This window comes from Dasypus novemcinctus, chromosome 2 (genome assembly GCF_030445035.2).
Source record: "Dasypus novemcinctus isolate mDasNov1 chromosome 2, mDasNov1.1.hap2, whole genome shotgun sequence".
Classification (NCBI taxonomy): domain Eukaryota; kingdom Metazoa; phylum Chordata; class Mammalia; order Cingulata; family Dasypodidae; genus Dasypus; species Dasypus novemcinctus.
In genome coordinates, this window is record NC_080674.1 from 130,067,275 (window position 1) to 130,082,642 (window position 15,368).

Here is a 15,368-nt window from a genome sequence, read left to right on the forward strand (position 1 = left end):
ACCTCTAATCTACTTTGTCTTTATGAATTTGCTTATTCTAGGTATTTCATAAACATGGAATCATATAATATTTAACCTTCTGTGTCTAGATTATTTCACTTAGCATAAAGATTTCAAGGTTCATTCATGTGGTAGCATGCATATAGCTGAATAATATTCCATTATATTCACATACAATATTTTGTTGACCTATTCACCTGTCAGTAGACAACTGAGTTGCCACCTTTTGGCTCTTATGAATAATGCTGCTATGAACACTGATGTACAAGTATCTGTTTGAATCCCTGCTTTTAACTCTTTGGGGTATATACCTAAGAGTGGAATTGCCAGGTCATATGGTAATTTGATATTTAAGTTTTTGAGGAACTGCCAAACTGTTTTCCATAATGGCTGTATCATTTTACATTTCCACCAATAATGCATGAGAATTCCAATTTCTCTACATCCTCACCAACACTTGTTATTCTCCATTTTTTAAATAACCAATCTAGCATTTCTAGTGTGTATGAAGTGCTATCTCACTGTGGTTTTGTTTGTAGTTCCCTAATGGCTTAATGACGGTGAGCATCTTTTCATATGGTTATTGGTCATTTGTATGTCTTCTTTGGAGAAATGTCTATTCACGTACTTTGTCCAATTTTTAATTGGGTTGTTTGGTTTTTTGTCAATTTGTAGAAATTCTTTATGTAGTCTAAAAATTAAACTCATCAGATATATGATTTGCAACTATCATCTCCCATTATACAGGTTGTCTTTTCATTTTCTTGATAAGTTTAATTTTGATAAGTCCAAATTATCTATTTTTTCTTTTGCTGTTCATACTGTTGATGTCATATCTAAGAAGCAGACATTGCCAAATACAAGGTCATGAAAATCTTCCCATATGTTGTCTTCTAAGAGTTTTAGAGTTTTAACTCTTATATTTTATAAACTAGTGCACTTAAATTGACAATTTAATGTAACACATGATAATGTTTTATCTAATATAGCATAGGCTCTTTTTGAGTTTGGATCCCTTATAGAGGCGGATGCAGTTAACTGATTAAATTCTGTTATCACTGTCTTGTACTGAAACCATTATGAAACCTACACTTGGCACAAAATCATTATTTATATATCAATTTACCTGTTATTTTCTTAGCCTACAATAATCAGGGTGGCACCAGTTGGCATTAACACAACTATAAACATAACCACAAATGCCAACACTACTACCTTACAGCAACACTCTAAGGGAATATTCCACATGTCAATGAAAAGAAATACAAAAATGTTGATATTCTCTAAGAATTTAATCCCCCTGGAAATAAATCTATGGAGTGATTTACCAACAAAAGAAAATAAACTTTCTTGCTTTCATTTTGTTTTTTTCTATTTTGATTTGCTTTAGTACTAAGAAAAAACAGACTGAAATGATTATATATTTCCTAAAAGGAAATATATTTTCAATGTTTTTTTTTTAAATTAAGAAGTATCACTTTCTTGCCTGCTCCTCATCACCAGAGTTCATGACATAAAAGGATATAGATGCAAAGTACTTTGAAAAGTTCCTGATACCTTAAAAAAAAACTCGATGAATGTTTAGTATTATTATAATCTAATAAGAGAAATATAAATTTACTTATAAGAACCTGAAAAAGAGAAGACTCAAGATCCCAGTTTAAGATGAAAGTAACTATCACCTGTGCTGATGAAGTGCTTTCCTATCAATTTCCCAGGCTAATTCAGTAGCAAATTCTGGTTGATCATTATGATCCACAGGATCAGTAGCCAACTGTTCTCCATCAAACTTTGCTTCTACTATAAGCATATGCTTCGGACGTTTGGGGAAATGACGACCTGGAAAAATAAAACTATACAAATTAATTGGAAGTACATAAAATTCATACAGAATCATTTATTTGGCATGTATTTTTTAACTGGTATAAGTTAAGGGTGGTTGACATCATACATTCCATAAACTGCCTCATTAACACACTCACAAATATTATTTTAATGATTCATAAGAAACATGAATCAAATTGCAAGCTGTAATTTATGAATTAGTGCTTTTCAAACACTAATGTGCATATAACTCACCTGGGGATGTTGTTAAAATGCAGATGGTGATTCAGTAGGGCTAGGATGGGGACAGAATTTCTAACAAAATCCCAAGTGATAAAATGACGCTATCCTTGATTCATACTTGGAGTAGCAATGATACAAATATCATTCGTACTTAAAGAGTTAAAAGTGTTTACGCCAACTTTAGATATTTCTAAAACAGTAGCCAATATGGAACAAAGTCAGCTGGAGGTCTAGAAATTTTCATATTGGCATAAATGTATTTACTTGCATCTTAAATTTCCTGTTAATTCTGTTTAAGAATGCTTTCTACATTAGTCAAAGAAAAGTAAATGCATGTATTCATTCATTCTATTCTCAAGGATAATGTTGTATATTACTAAGAAATGTTAAAATAATCTACACACACATCACTTTTCCCTTGTACTGCCTGACCCCATTCACTGAGAGGATATTCAGAGTCATGCATTATGCCAGATGGTGGGATGCAAACAGAATAAAAGAGATAACCTGTTCTCAAGGAACTTGAGTCTAGTGCAGAGGTTGTTAAATTTTTTTGTTCTATGGACCCCTTTCCAGTCAAGTGAAATGAATACTACTGTAATTTATTTATTGCATACATTCATAAGTGAAAGAAATGCTAGATTTCAGTTAGAGGTCAGAGAAATAAAGATAGTAGGCTCATTTTTTTCAATTCAAGCTCACAGACTCCCTGAAATCTTTCCATGGAAACCCAAGGGGACCCCTGGTTAAGAACTTCTGATCTAGTAGAAAGAAACAAATTTAAAAAACTGAAAACAGGAAGCTAAAGGAACACCAAGGAAGCACTAAGAATCAGGAAGAGCTTGACTGCAAACTTTGTGAATTCCAACCTGAGGCTCTCATTTCAAACTCCCTACTGAGAAGTCTTAATACATATGACATGGCTTTCCCAATTAGTACTCACAGAATCTTCTCTCCAGACCTCATTTTCAGCTGCTCTAGACAATCACTAGGTTCCCCAAATGAACTTCATATATGACAAAGAACTATATTTGCAGTCAGAACATCATTACTATATCCTCCAATAAGTGTGAGAAGTGAGGCGATACAGGGGAATAAATAGGTGCCTGTCTCTCCATACGAACACCTTTATAACAGAAATCCTGTCTTTTTCATCCTTGGAACTCAGTTTACAGCCCCAATTTTTTATGTAGGAACTGAATCATTTTCTTTTGAATAAAGGACATTTCCAGATGTGTGGTCAAGAAAACGCAAACAGTTCAGTGTAGCTGAAATGCTGCTTAACATATGGATAACTGACAGGAGGGGGATGTGACCAAAAAGGTAGACAAGAATTCATGTATATTGTTCTAAAAAGTGTAAATGTTCTCCTTTAGGACAAAGAATTTTAAGAAAATCAGATTTGTATTTCAGAAAGTTTATGCCAGATAGGAATGTAGACAGTTGTTTTTCAAAAGTGAAGAAAACATTTAGGAAACAGACCACTGAAAAGATTATTTCAACAGATTAGGTAGCTAACAAAGTTATTCAAATTAACCAAGGAACTCACAATGAACATTCACTCATTTAAAAGTTTTCATTTAGCACATACTATTATTAATAAAATAGAATCAACAGGTGACTATATGGAAGCTGGAATGGGGAGGTAACCCAGGATGACTCCCAGGTTCTTGGCTTGAGGCAACAGCGTGGTGAATGGAAATGCAATCACACAAGAGGAAGAACAGTTTGTAAGGAAGAATACATGCTAGTTTTAGGCATGTTTGTGGCAACAGCCTCTAACTGATATCCTTGACTTCAGGCTCTCTCCCCTGCATAAACTTCTGAAACTTGCAAAAACCACTCCCCTACTTAGAATGCCTTCCTATTTCTAAACACATTAAATCTAAACTCTTTAGCCTGATTTTTTGGGATCCTCCAAGGCTTATACACTCCAACTATTAACAGCTTATTTCTTACTATGATACTCCTAAATACTTCCAATTCTCCACTCTGGTCATCTAGCTGACTTCTTCACTGTTCCATGAACCCACCACAACCATTTCCTTGTTGGCCTAGGTAGCCCAATCACTGGAATGGCTTTCCTTCTAGCTTCACCTATTTAAAGCTTAATCATCAGCCAAAGCACTTCTGCCACCATCTCCATCCTTGCCCCCAAACCTTCGTTTGCAGTCCATATCATATTTTTATTACAATTCGACTTATTGTTTTCTGTGCATTAATTTGATGTCCCCAAGTAGACAGATTTCTAGATCAATGAAAAGAGAGTATCTGATATTTGTTTCCTCTTAGCATGGGGCACAATTCGAAGTCCAAATGCTTATTAAAATATATAGGGATTTCAGTCTAACAAGTTTATACAATCAGTAATGTACCAGTTAAAAGTTCCCCAAATCTGACTCTTCATGACTTCTGATCAGTCTTGTGTCCCAATTTTTCCCAAAACTCAAAAAATTCGATTTATAATGTTCCTTCCTTCTCCCCTATCCCACAAATAATGCCAGGCATCCAAAGTACCTCCCTTTCTTCCCCCCTGTTGCCCCCCCCCCCCCCAAAAAAAAACAGTCATGTCTCTGGCCTAGTCGAGGTGGCCTGTTATTCTTACCATGTTATTCATAGCCTGGCCTCTATTTACATCTCAGCCCCAATGCCCTCCACTTTCTTTTTCTTTTATTTTCTTGCCCTCCACTTTCCTGCAGTCTGCTCTCCAACCACACTGAACTTAAAACAATCCCAAAGCATGGATCACTTTCCCAGGCCTTCAATGATTTTTACTCCTCTTTTTATGGGAATAGTGCTTCCTTCTTTTTTCACCTGATTCCTAATCATCTTTCGGGAACCAAATGTCATCTCTTCTGGAATATAAATCTTCCCCAACTTCCCTAGAGAGAAATGGTCACTTCCTCTCCTACACCATGGTAAATTATTTGATGATAAATGTAGCATTTATCATTTATTAAAACCTATATCCTAGGTTTTAGAACTAGGACACTGTCATTCTTATAATCCCAGGACAGTGCCTGACAGACAATACTGAGTGCCCAATAAACAAATGTCACTCATTCGACATACAAATTTCAAAGTATAACAGACCCATTTAATTACAGTATTCTGTGAGGTCCTCTGTCAAGACTCCTAAAGTGAACGGCCTCTGCCAATACTTCTGAAACAGTAGGAGCAGTATTCAAGTCATTCAAGTCAACGTTTTTAAAGAAGGTACTGCTGGGGGCCTTTAAAGAGAACGAGCTTTCCAAGAACATTTTCAGCTCATATGTTATCCGACGTGGTACTTTCTGGTGGAAATTGTTTTTTCTAGACTTTCTGGGGCTCGGCTAGTCGCGCTAAATATCGCCCATCCCTATTTACTCTCGCACTCTTGAGATTTTTTTAAGTCAATGCCTAACAAGCCTCACTACTTAAACTCTGGAAAATCTTTGGGGACCACAAACACAACGATGGCAGGGTTTTTAAGGTTAACAAAGCCCCGCACTGTTCTTTTCAATTGAGGAAGGAGCAGTTGCAAAAGCAAGCCCCGGGGCCGCTCACCTTCAAGGATGGACACGACTATGAGCAGTTGGTCGGACTTGGAGACCATGGTCGCGGTGGGCGCCCGGGAGACCGGGTCTGATGGGGAAAGAGGGGCCCGGGTGAGTCGCTGGCAGCCCGAGACCACCAGCGGGGCTCCCGGCAGCGACCCTACCCGCCCACCGCGGGCCTCTGTCGCCCGGACCCCGCTCCACAGCTCAGTCCCGCCGCCGGCTGCAGCACGTCCGGCTACCCTGCCCCGAGTCGCCAGCCCAACAGCTAACCCTGCCCCGACGCAAGGCAAAAAGACTTTCCCCGCCGAGGCCGGCGGGTGAACAGAGAGAAAGACAAGCCCGCCGCCAGAAGACCTTTTGCCGCCTGCGTAGCCGCTTTTCAAACGCCCGGGCAGCAGCAGCGGCAGCCGCCGCCGCCCAGCTTCCGCCTAGCAACCAGGCCCACAGGCCCAGCTCCCCGGGGAGGCTGGAGGACAAAGGGCGATAGAGACCAGCGCAGTCGAGGATAGAACGCCCTTCGCCCAGTTCACCTCCCGCCCTTTTAAGCACCATTCCAGAGCTCGAAGAGAAAAATAAGTTTATTATCTCACAGCGCCCCCTGCTAGTGCGACGAGGAAAAGCGGACGACTTGGTGTGAGCCAGCTGCGCAGGCGCATTCCTGCTCTAACAGCTTCCTGTAGCCGTGAAGCGTCCTTGAGCGTATCTTGTTCTCTAATTTCTGTCCTAGACACACCGGAGAACTGTATCAATTGTGGTTTTTAAAAGGAATGAAAAAAAAACTAGCCCCATTCAGATCTCCAATGTCAACACTGCTTAAAAGATTAAAATTTTGTTAAAAAATGACTTAAATCTGAGCTCTGAAATCCTCTAATCCTCCTCGCTCTGGCACCTCAACTTTATTCGCATTGAAAACAAGTAGCGTCAATAAGGTAATTACTGTATTTGGTAGAGCTGGCATTAACAGAATTTCCTGTAGAAATTACCCTGAAACAAAACATTGTCACGTGGGCAGGAAAACTAAAGGTATCAGTTCTAATATACCTTGAGCACATATTAAGCAGGAAGTCCAGATGTTAACCTACATTTTTAACTTTACATCTGTTACACTGAAAATAAACAGATGAAAGGTGGGGGAAATGCAGAGCAAGTTTATTGAGCTAAAGTTGCATTAATGGAGGAGCAGCACTAAAAGAGGTTTCTGCCGGAAGGGGTGAGCTGGGGGAGCAGTTTATATGCTACTTGAAACAAAGGGGTCATGATTTATAGTTACTATAGGGGCTGTTTGGGCAGAGTGTCCTTAAGGCCCAGTTTGTTAATTAGGAAGCCGGATGGTGATGTAAGATTGTGGCCATTTGGTGAAGATCAGCAGACTTTGCTGATCTCTGCTTGAACTTTTTTTTAGTTTTTCCTTCCAGCCTGGCGCAGGGTTGTTCTTTTTTTTTTTTTCAGCACTGCCTTCGACGTTGGTAAGTCAGCCTGCTTCAGTTAACCCCCATTTCTTCTTTACAATCCTTGGATAAAATGGAGGCACAAGCAAATCGAAATGATTAGTAATTGATCATTCTATTTTCACACATCCATGGGGCAGGTTTTATTGTAGTAAGGAAATTATCAAGCTTAAACCTGGGCTGGGGGATTGGGGGTTGGAGCAGTGCGAACAATTTTAACCTTAAATTTTGTAATGATTCAGCTTTGAAAAAACAAAACAAAAGCAAATCACTATAATAGATAATAGTGGCAGAGATAAAATAGCGTAAGATAGTGAACAGATGTTTGGACTCTCCCACTGCTTTCTTGTTCTCTAAACTTAAAAGATTTGTTGCTTTCAGAACAAATCACATACCTTTGGTCCTCCTTGTTGGTTTCTCCTTTGCTCTTTGTCCAAATGAAAAGAGGGAGGGTATGGAGAATGAACTAGATTCGTTTTAAGGCCCTTTCTAACCCTTTCAAAAGCTTTCCTGAAATGACACGTTATTCAATAGCAAAAAGAAGGCAAGTCTACTTTCGATTCATTGTTGAACAATGCATTAATTTGTAGATTATGTCAAACATACTCAAAAGTAGAGGAACTAATATAAGAATCCTCTATATACCCAGAACCCAGCTTCAACAATAATCCATTCAAGATCAAACATGTTCAACTGTATCCCCCCAAATTGTCATTTATTAGATCCTCCATTGAAAGTTCTAAACATTTGCCCAGATTGACAACACTTAAAGATTAGCAAATAAACAAATGGCAAAAAAGAAAATACAATGTGGGGTTAAACATTGCTTAGCATTAAACTATAGACAAAGGGAGGTCAAAGCAATGAGAACAACTGTCTAGACTGGAACAAATATCCTAGAGATTAGGGTTTGGGACCTACCTCTGACATTTACATGCTGGGTGATCTTAAGCAAGTCACTTTACTTCTTTGACCCTCAGTTTCAGCTATTAAATGAGAGTACACATGATTCTTTAGTTCATATACGCAGTAAATGCCATTTGGTTATTATCTTTTTTTTTTTTTTTTGAGGTTCCATGACTGTGGATTGAACCTGGGACCTTGTATGTGGGAAGCCTGTGCTCAACCCATGAGCCACATTGGCTACCCTGAGTTAGTTTTTCTTGTTTGTTTGTTGTTTTTAGGAGGCATCAGGAACCGAACCCAGGACCTCCCAAATGGGAAGCAGGTGCTCAACTGCTTGAGCCACATCCTCCCCTAGTTATTATCTTTTTATATAAAGAATCTCAAGCCATATATAGTAGCTGTAAAGGAACCAGGAACTTCTCATTGATACACCCAGTTGTTGTCTATTAGAATATATAGGAGGCTTAAAACCTCAATTATAAATCATTATTGCATACCAGAGAATAATCTCAGGTCATGAAAAATCTGACGAACCATTAAAATTAAGAAAGTTATCCACCTAGTAAAATGTTTACATAGTTCTTTATCTTAAATTTCCCCCAGACAGCATTATGACTTCTAATCATAGCTACTGAAGTCACCAATTTATATAGCATGGTGTTTTTTTACAGACTGTACAAATTAATGACATGTAATTTCCCTTTTACAAATGGAATTATAATTTCAAGAACATTTATATCTTACTTATCTGTTATTCCATAGTTTAATTTCCTTCGATATACTATATTAACTATATAGTATATATAGCACTAACTTCAGTTATAGCTAAATCAACACATTTTAGCTTAAATTCATGAGGGAATTTTTTTTTCATTTTAAAAAATTTATTGAAGTATATCACTCATACATAAATATACTTAAACAACAAGTGTATAGTAATAGTTGTGAACTCACAAAACAAACATACATAACATCATCATCATACAGGGAAGCAGATGTGGCTCAAATGATAAGGCCTCCGCCTACCATATGGGAGGAGCTAAATTCAATCCCTTGGACCTCCTGGTGAAAAAGAGGAGGAGAAAGCATGCCTATGCAGTGAGCCAGTGCCTGTGTGGTGAGCCAAGTGCCCACGTGGGTGTCTGCACAGTGAGCCAGTGCCTGCACAGTGAGCAGTTGCCTGCACGGTGACCCAGTGCCCACGCAAGTGAGTCACACAGCAAGATGATGATGCAACAAAAGAGAGATGAAAGAGAGTCAAAGTGAAGCGCAGCAGAGACCAGGAACTCAGGTGACACAATTGACTGGAAACCTCTCTCTACATCAGAGTTCCCCAGGATTGAATCCCACTGAACCCTAGAGGAGAAAGATGAGAAGACAAAAAAGAAAGAGAAATGGATACAAAAGATCACACAACAAATGGACACAACAGCAAAAGACAGCAGGGTGGGGATGGGGAAAAAATAAATAAATCTTTTAAAAAAAAACCCAGAGAATATGATACAGGGCTCTCTTATCCCACCACCAATACCTTGCACTGTTGTGGAACATTTTTAATGCTTAAAGAGCATACTCAAAACATCACTACTAACCAAAGTATCTTACATTTGGTGTATTTTCCCCCAACCCACTCTATTATTATTATTATTTATATATCATTTATACATGAATATATGTAAACAATAAGTGTAGTAAAAGTTGTGATTACAAAGCAAAAATGCATAACATCATACAGGGGTCCCATACATCACCCCACCACCAATATCTTGCTTTGCTGTGTGATACTTGCTACTATTATGAAAGAATATTGTCAAAATCTTACTACTAGCCATAGTTCTTATCTTTAATTTGTTGTATTTTTCCCCCAAACCACCCTATTATTATTTTTTAAATACATATTTATGATGGAAGTTTTAAACTTACAGAACAATCATGCACATGTGTAGAATTCCCATCCAACATACCTCTATCAATACTTCACACTGTGGTGGAACATTGGTTACAGATCATGAGATGATATCATCAGATTATTACCAGGTCCATACCGTATATTTGGTGCACTTTTTCCATACTCCCCCATTATCAACACAGGACGTCTTTGGCATAGATGCATGAACGTTACATTATTACTGTTAACTACAGTCCATAGGTGTAGCAGTTTGATATGATTATGAATTCCAAAAATAGATCCTGGATTATGTTTGTAATCTGGTCTGTACCTGGGCGTGATTAAGTTATAATTAGGGCTTTGATTGGGCCATGCATTAGGGCGTTGAGTCCCCACCTCTTGGCAAAGGACAGAATTAGTGTTTTCTGATGCTGAAGTTTTGATGTTGGAGTTTGATGCTGAAGTCTTAAACTGGAGCTCCAGGAAATCAGCATGCAGAGGAAAGAGAAGCACACCCCAGGAAGAGAGGACCTGAGCCAGGAGGAGAACACAGAGGAGTAGAGACATTTCCTTAGACATGGCAGAAACCCCAGAGAGAGAGACAGAGCCATTCACCTGATACTCCACAGATGACCTTGTGGAGAGAGGCAAAGTCTAGAGAGGCTTATAGTCTATAGCTGACCTTATGGAGAAAACAGAGGAGCTGAGCCCAAAGGAACCCAGGAAGCCTGAACCCTCACAGACGTCAGCAGCCATCTTCCTCCAACACGTGAAAATAGACTTTGGTGAGGGAAGTAATTTATGCTTTATGGCCTGGTATCTGTAAGCTCCTACCCCAAATAAATACCCTTTATGGAAACCAATCAATTTCTGGTGTTTTGCATCAGCACCCCTTTGGCTGATTAATACTTTTTCCCATGCTTCTCAACATTCCCACCACCATGCAATAGTGATGTATATCTGCTCTAGCTCACAAAGGACACTCTTGCATCTATACCATCAACCACAATTCTCATCCACCTCTGGGTTTACTGTTATTCAGTCCCTAGATTATTCTCTAGCTTTCTGTCATTTGGCATTTACATCCCTAGATTACACTTTTCAGCTACATTCCTATTTATAAGCCAGCTGTTACTCACTATAATGTGTTACCCTCAATTCTATACATTTCCACACTTTTACAATAAAGTTAATTAAAACTCCTACATACATTAAACATCAGTAGTCCATCACAGTCCTCCTCTTATCTCCTTTAAGAATCCACCACCTACCACCAGGTTTTGAAGCTATTTTCCTACATTTTCTTCTAGAAACTCTGTGGTTATTGCTTTTATGTTTAGTTTTTTTATACATTTTGAATTAATTTTTGTAAAAAGTGTGAGATAGGGGTCTTCTTTCCTTCTGTTGGTTATGAATATCCAGTTCTCTCAGCACCATTTGTTGAGTGGACTATTCTGCCCACGCTGGGTGGGTTTGACAAGCTAGTCAAAAATCACTTGACTATAGATGTGAGGGTCTGTTTCTGAACCATCTGTCTGGTTCCATTGGTCTATGTGTCTGTCTTTATGCCAGTACCATGCTCTTTTAACCACTGTAGCTAGGTAATATGATTTAAAGTCTGGAAGTGGGAGTCCTCCAACTTTGTTTTTCCTTTTAAGATGTTTCTGGCTATTCAGGACCCCTTACTCTCCTAAATAAATTTTATAATCATGTTTTTCATTTATTTAAAAAAATGGTGGTGGATTTTTTATCAGGATTGCATTGAATCTGTATATCAATTAGATTAGAATTGACATTTTAATGATATTTAGTCTTCCAATCCATTAGCATGGAATGTTCTTCCATTTACTTAAGTCTTCTTTTATTTCCTTTAACAATGAGATGTAGTTTTCTGAATACAAGTGCTTTACACAACTGGTTGTTTATTCCTAAATACTTGGGTTTTATCTGTCATATTTTATTCTCACCACTTTTGACACTTTTAATTACTTTTACTGATATAATCTTCATTTCTAGGCTCTCTTCCAAGCCCCTCTCTCCTGTCTTTTCTTTTCAAGTTGTAGCACACCCTTTAATATTTCTTGCAAAGCCAATCTCTTGGTTACAAACTCTCTCTGTTTCTTTTTATCTGTGAATATTCCAAATTCACACTGATTTTTTAAAGACCGCCTTGCCAGCTGTAAGATTTTTGGCTGGAAGTTTTTCTCTGGCAGTATCTTAAATATATCCTACCACTCTCTTCTTGCCTCCATGGTTCTGATGAGAAATCGGCACTTAATCTTATTGGGCATCCCTTATATGTTATGCATTGCTTTTCTCTTGCTGCTCTCAGGATTCTCTTTTTGTCTTTGCGTTTGACATTCTGATTACTATGTGTCTTGGAGTTGATCTATTCAGATGCCTTTGGATGTAAGTACGTTGTGCTTCTTGGACATGGATATCTATATCCTTCAAATAGGGTGGGGAAATTTTCTACCATTATTTCTTCAAATACTCCTTCTGTTCCTTTTCCCTTCTCTTCTCCTGGGACACACATGACATGTATGTTTACACATCTGTTGCTTTCATTTAGTTCCCTGAGACCTTGTGCAATTTTTTCCATTCTTCATCTGTTCTTTTGTATGTTCAAGGCCATTTCTTCAAGCTCACCAATCCTTTCTTCTGCCTCCTCAAATCTGCTATTGTATGATTCCAGTGTATTTTTTATTTCATTTCTTGCAAATTTCATTCTCATAAGATCTGCTGTATTTCTATGTATGCTTTCAAATTGCTCTTTGTGCTCATGCTCATGCAATATCTTCTTAATATCCTTATTCTCTTTAGCCATCTCATTGAATTTACTAAGGAGATTTGTTTGAATATCTATATTTATTGTCTTTTTTTTAATTTTTTTTATTGACTTTGTAATAATATTACATTAAAAATATATATGTGAGGTCCCATTCAACCCCACCCCCCCACCCCCCCCTCTCCCCCCCCCAACAACACTCGTTCCCATCATCATGACACATCCATTGGATTTGGTAAGTACATCTTTGGGCACCTCTGCACCTCATAGACAGTGGTTCACATCATGGCCCATACTCTCCTCCATTCCATCCAGTGGGCCCTGTGAGGATTTACAATGTCCGGTAATTACCTCTGAAGCACCATCCAGGGCAGCTCCATGTCCCAAAGACGCCTCCACCTCTCATCTCTTCCTGCCTTTCCCCATACCCATCGTCCACCATGTCCACTTTTCCCAATCCAATGCCACCTCTTCTATGTGGACCCTGGATTGGTTGTGTCCATTGCACCTCTATGTCAAGAGGAGGCTCAGATTCCACATGGATGCTGGATGCAATCCTCCCATTTTCAGTTGTAATCACTCTAGGCTCCATGGTGTGGTGGTTGTCCTTCTTCAACTCCATCTTAGCTGAGTGTGGTAAGGCCAATAGATCAGATTGTAGGTGCTGGAGTCTGTTGAGGCTCAGGACCTGGCTATCACATTGTCAGTCCAGAGATTCAAATCCCCTAAATATATCTTAAACCCCAACATTAACTGCACCTCCAGCACATTAGCATGAAAGTCTTATGAAGGGAGATCCCATCTGAGTCCAGATTCATCACACATAAACACCATTTCCAAAGAGGGGCCATCTGACCTGGTAGTTAACCCCATCGGCCATGACCATAACTCCCATGGGTCTCTTTAGCCCTCAAAGGAACCAATATCTGGGGGTTGTATCTGCTTTATCTGTCTCTCTGACTCTGCTCAGTTGTGCATGAGGGCAATCCTTCTGCCAGCCTCCAGACTCTTTTTTAGAAACTCGTAGCCATGTAAACTCATTTCTCCTTTTCATTTCCCCCTTACTTTAGGTCAAACAGCATTTTAAAGTCATGGTATTTTATGTAGACGTGGATATTCTGCTGATCCGCATTGAACCTTCCGTATAAGGTCATTTTCCAGTTGCATCATCAGTTGGTAGTTGATAGTGGTCCCTCGTTGCCAGGGAGGCTCATCCCCGGGTGTCATGTCCCACGCTGGGGGGAAGGCATTGCATTTACATGCTGAGTTTGGCTTCGAGACTGGCCACATTTGAGTAACATGAAGGCTGACAGGAGGAAATTCCCAGGCACAATGTTGCTCTAGGCCTTGTTCTTATTTTAGGTTTATCAGCTCACAAGCATAGTCATTAGCATCAGGGGCTCACTGTTGAACCCTCACTCCCTCCCGGTCCCCGCCACTGTACCTGGGAGACTGTTGCTGCTCCCCTAGGGACCACGACAGAGCACCACTGGCCAGGAACCCAGTACCCCCCCTGCTGTGGTTTTTAATTGTTGCCACTATGAGTATATCCAAACATTACCATGCACCCTGGACATATGTTCTGTACAGCTCCCTGTCAGCCATATATCACCTGTCATTGGTATCCCATACCAGTATCCCTCCATTGCCATTGTTGAAACACTCTGTGATCCAGAGTGTGATCCCGAAATTTGAAGCCCAATATAATGTCATGGTCCCTTACTAGGGAATGGCATATAGCAATGGGTTTAAAGGATAGATAAAGAACTTGGATAAAGTTAGATAAAGAACTTAGATAAAGAATGTTGACTTGAAAAAATTCCACATCCTATCTTTTTTTTTTTTTTTTTTCCCCCCCCTAATTATTCAGCTTTTCTTCACAGGAGTCCTAGACCACAGAAATGTATATATATATATATATATATATATATATATATAATATACAGCACTCCCACACATCCACCAGAAAACCTTTTCCCTTCCACAGTGATACTCTTACGCCCTATTCATATCATATTTACTTAAAGTGATGTACAGAGTCTGAGACATTAGCTTTCTAACAAGGTAACATCTGTGCTTACATTATGGTGCATACTTTAGGATACACAGTTCTTTACATTTTTAGTTATCCTATGTTTTACATTATGGTTTACATTATCAGTCTGTCATCTCCTATATGTTATGGTGTAATATTACATGTTTTATATCCATCCTTGTGTACTCTCAAGAAACTCCTCTCTTACCCCCCATTTACTCTGGTTCCACACATTTAACGTCCATTTTCCCTTCCACCTTGGTGCCCACAGTGACAGCCAACCTCCGTTTCCTGAGGAGCCACTTCCAGAGATAGATGGAATAGTGTTCAGGGCCTAACTTGCTCAACTGCCCCAATGCCCTGGGAGCCACCCTTTCTCTCGAGGGATACAGTTCCCTCTATTTGATGGCATTAGTCCTCCCCAGGATGTGGGTCCACCCCCACTCTCACTACTTGGGTTTCTACCCCATGGTGTCACCCACTCTGGCAGAATGAGCATTTAGACATTCCCCAGGAGCCCGTCCTGCATTAGACCCTCCCCTCCGAGCATTCTAAACAGGTAACCCTCTTTATTATATTTTGATATGATTTTCTCGGCATTTTACTCTCCACCAACACCTGACCCTCTCCTGTGTTCGTATGCTACCCCTCCCTCCCCCCACTTTTGGGCAACGTTACCCACCCGTCCCTCCCCAGC

The 15,368-nt window shown here is 39.4% G+C and overlaps 1 protein-coding gene and 1 pseudogene across 1 annotated transcript in view; both read right to left on the reverse strand.

Moving 5' to 3' along the window:
* CEP120 (centrosomal protein 120) overlaps positions 1 to 6,214 on the reverse strand; it is an 84,282-nt gene extending 78,068 nt beyond the window's left edge. Inside the window, exons 1-3 of the mRNA XM_012524554.4 lie at positions 5,961 to 6,214; positions 5,614 to 5,691; positions 1,683 to 1,839 (exon numbers count right to left, since the gene is read on the reverse strand). Of these exons, the coding sequence (XP_012380008.1) occupies positions 1,683 to 1,839; positions 5,614 to 5,662 (206 nt within the window). The 5' untranslated portion in view covers positions 5,663 to 5,691; positions 5,961 to 6,214. The remainder of the gene's footprint in view (positions 1 to 1,682; positions 1,840 to 5,613; positions 5,692 to 5,960) is intronic.
* LOC101439971 (farnesyl pyrophosphate synthase pseudogene) overlaps positions 5,986 to 15,368 on the reverse strand; it is a 77,979-nt pseudogene continuing 68,596 nt past the window's right edge.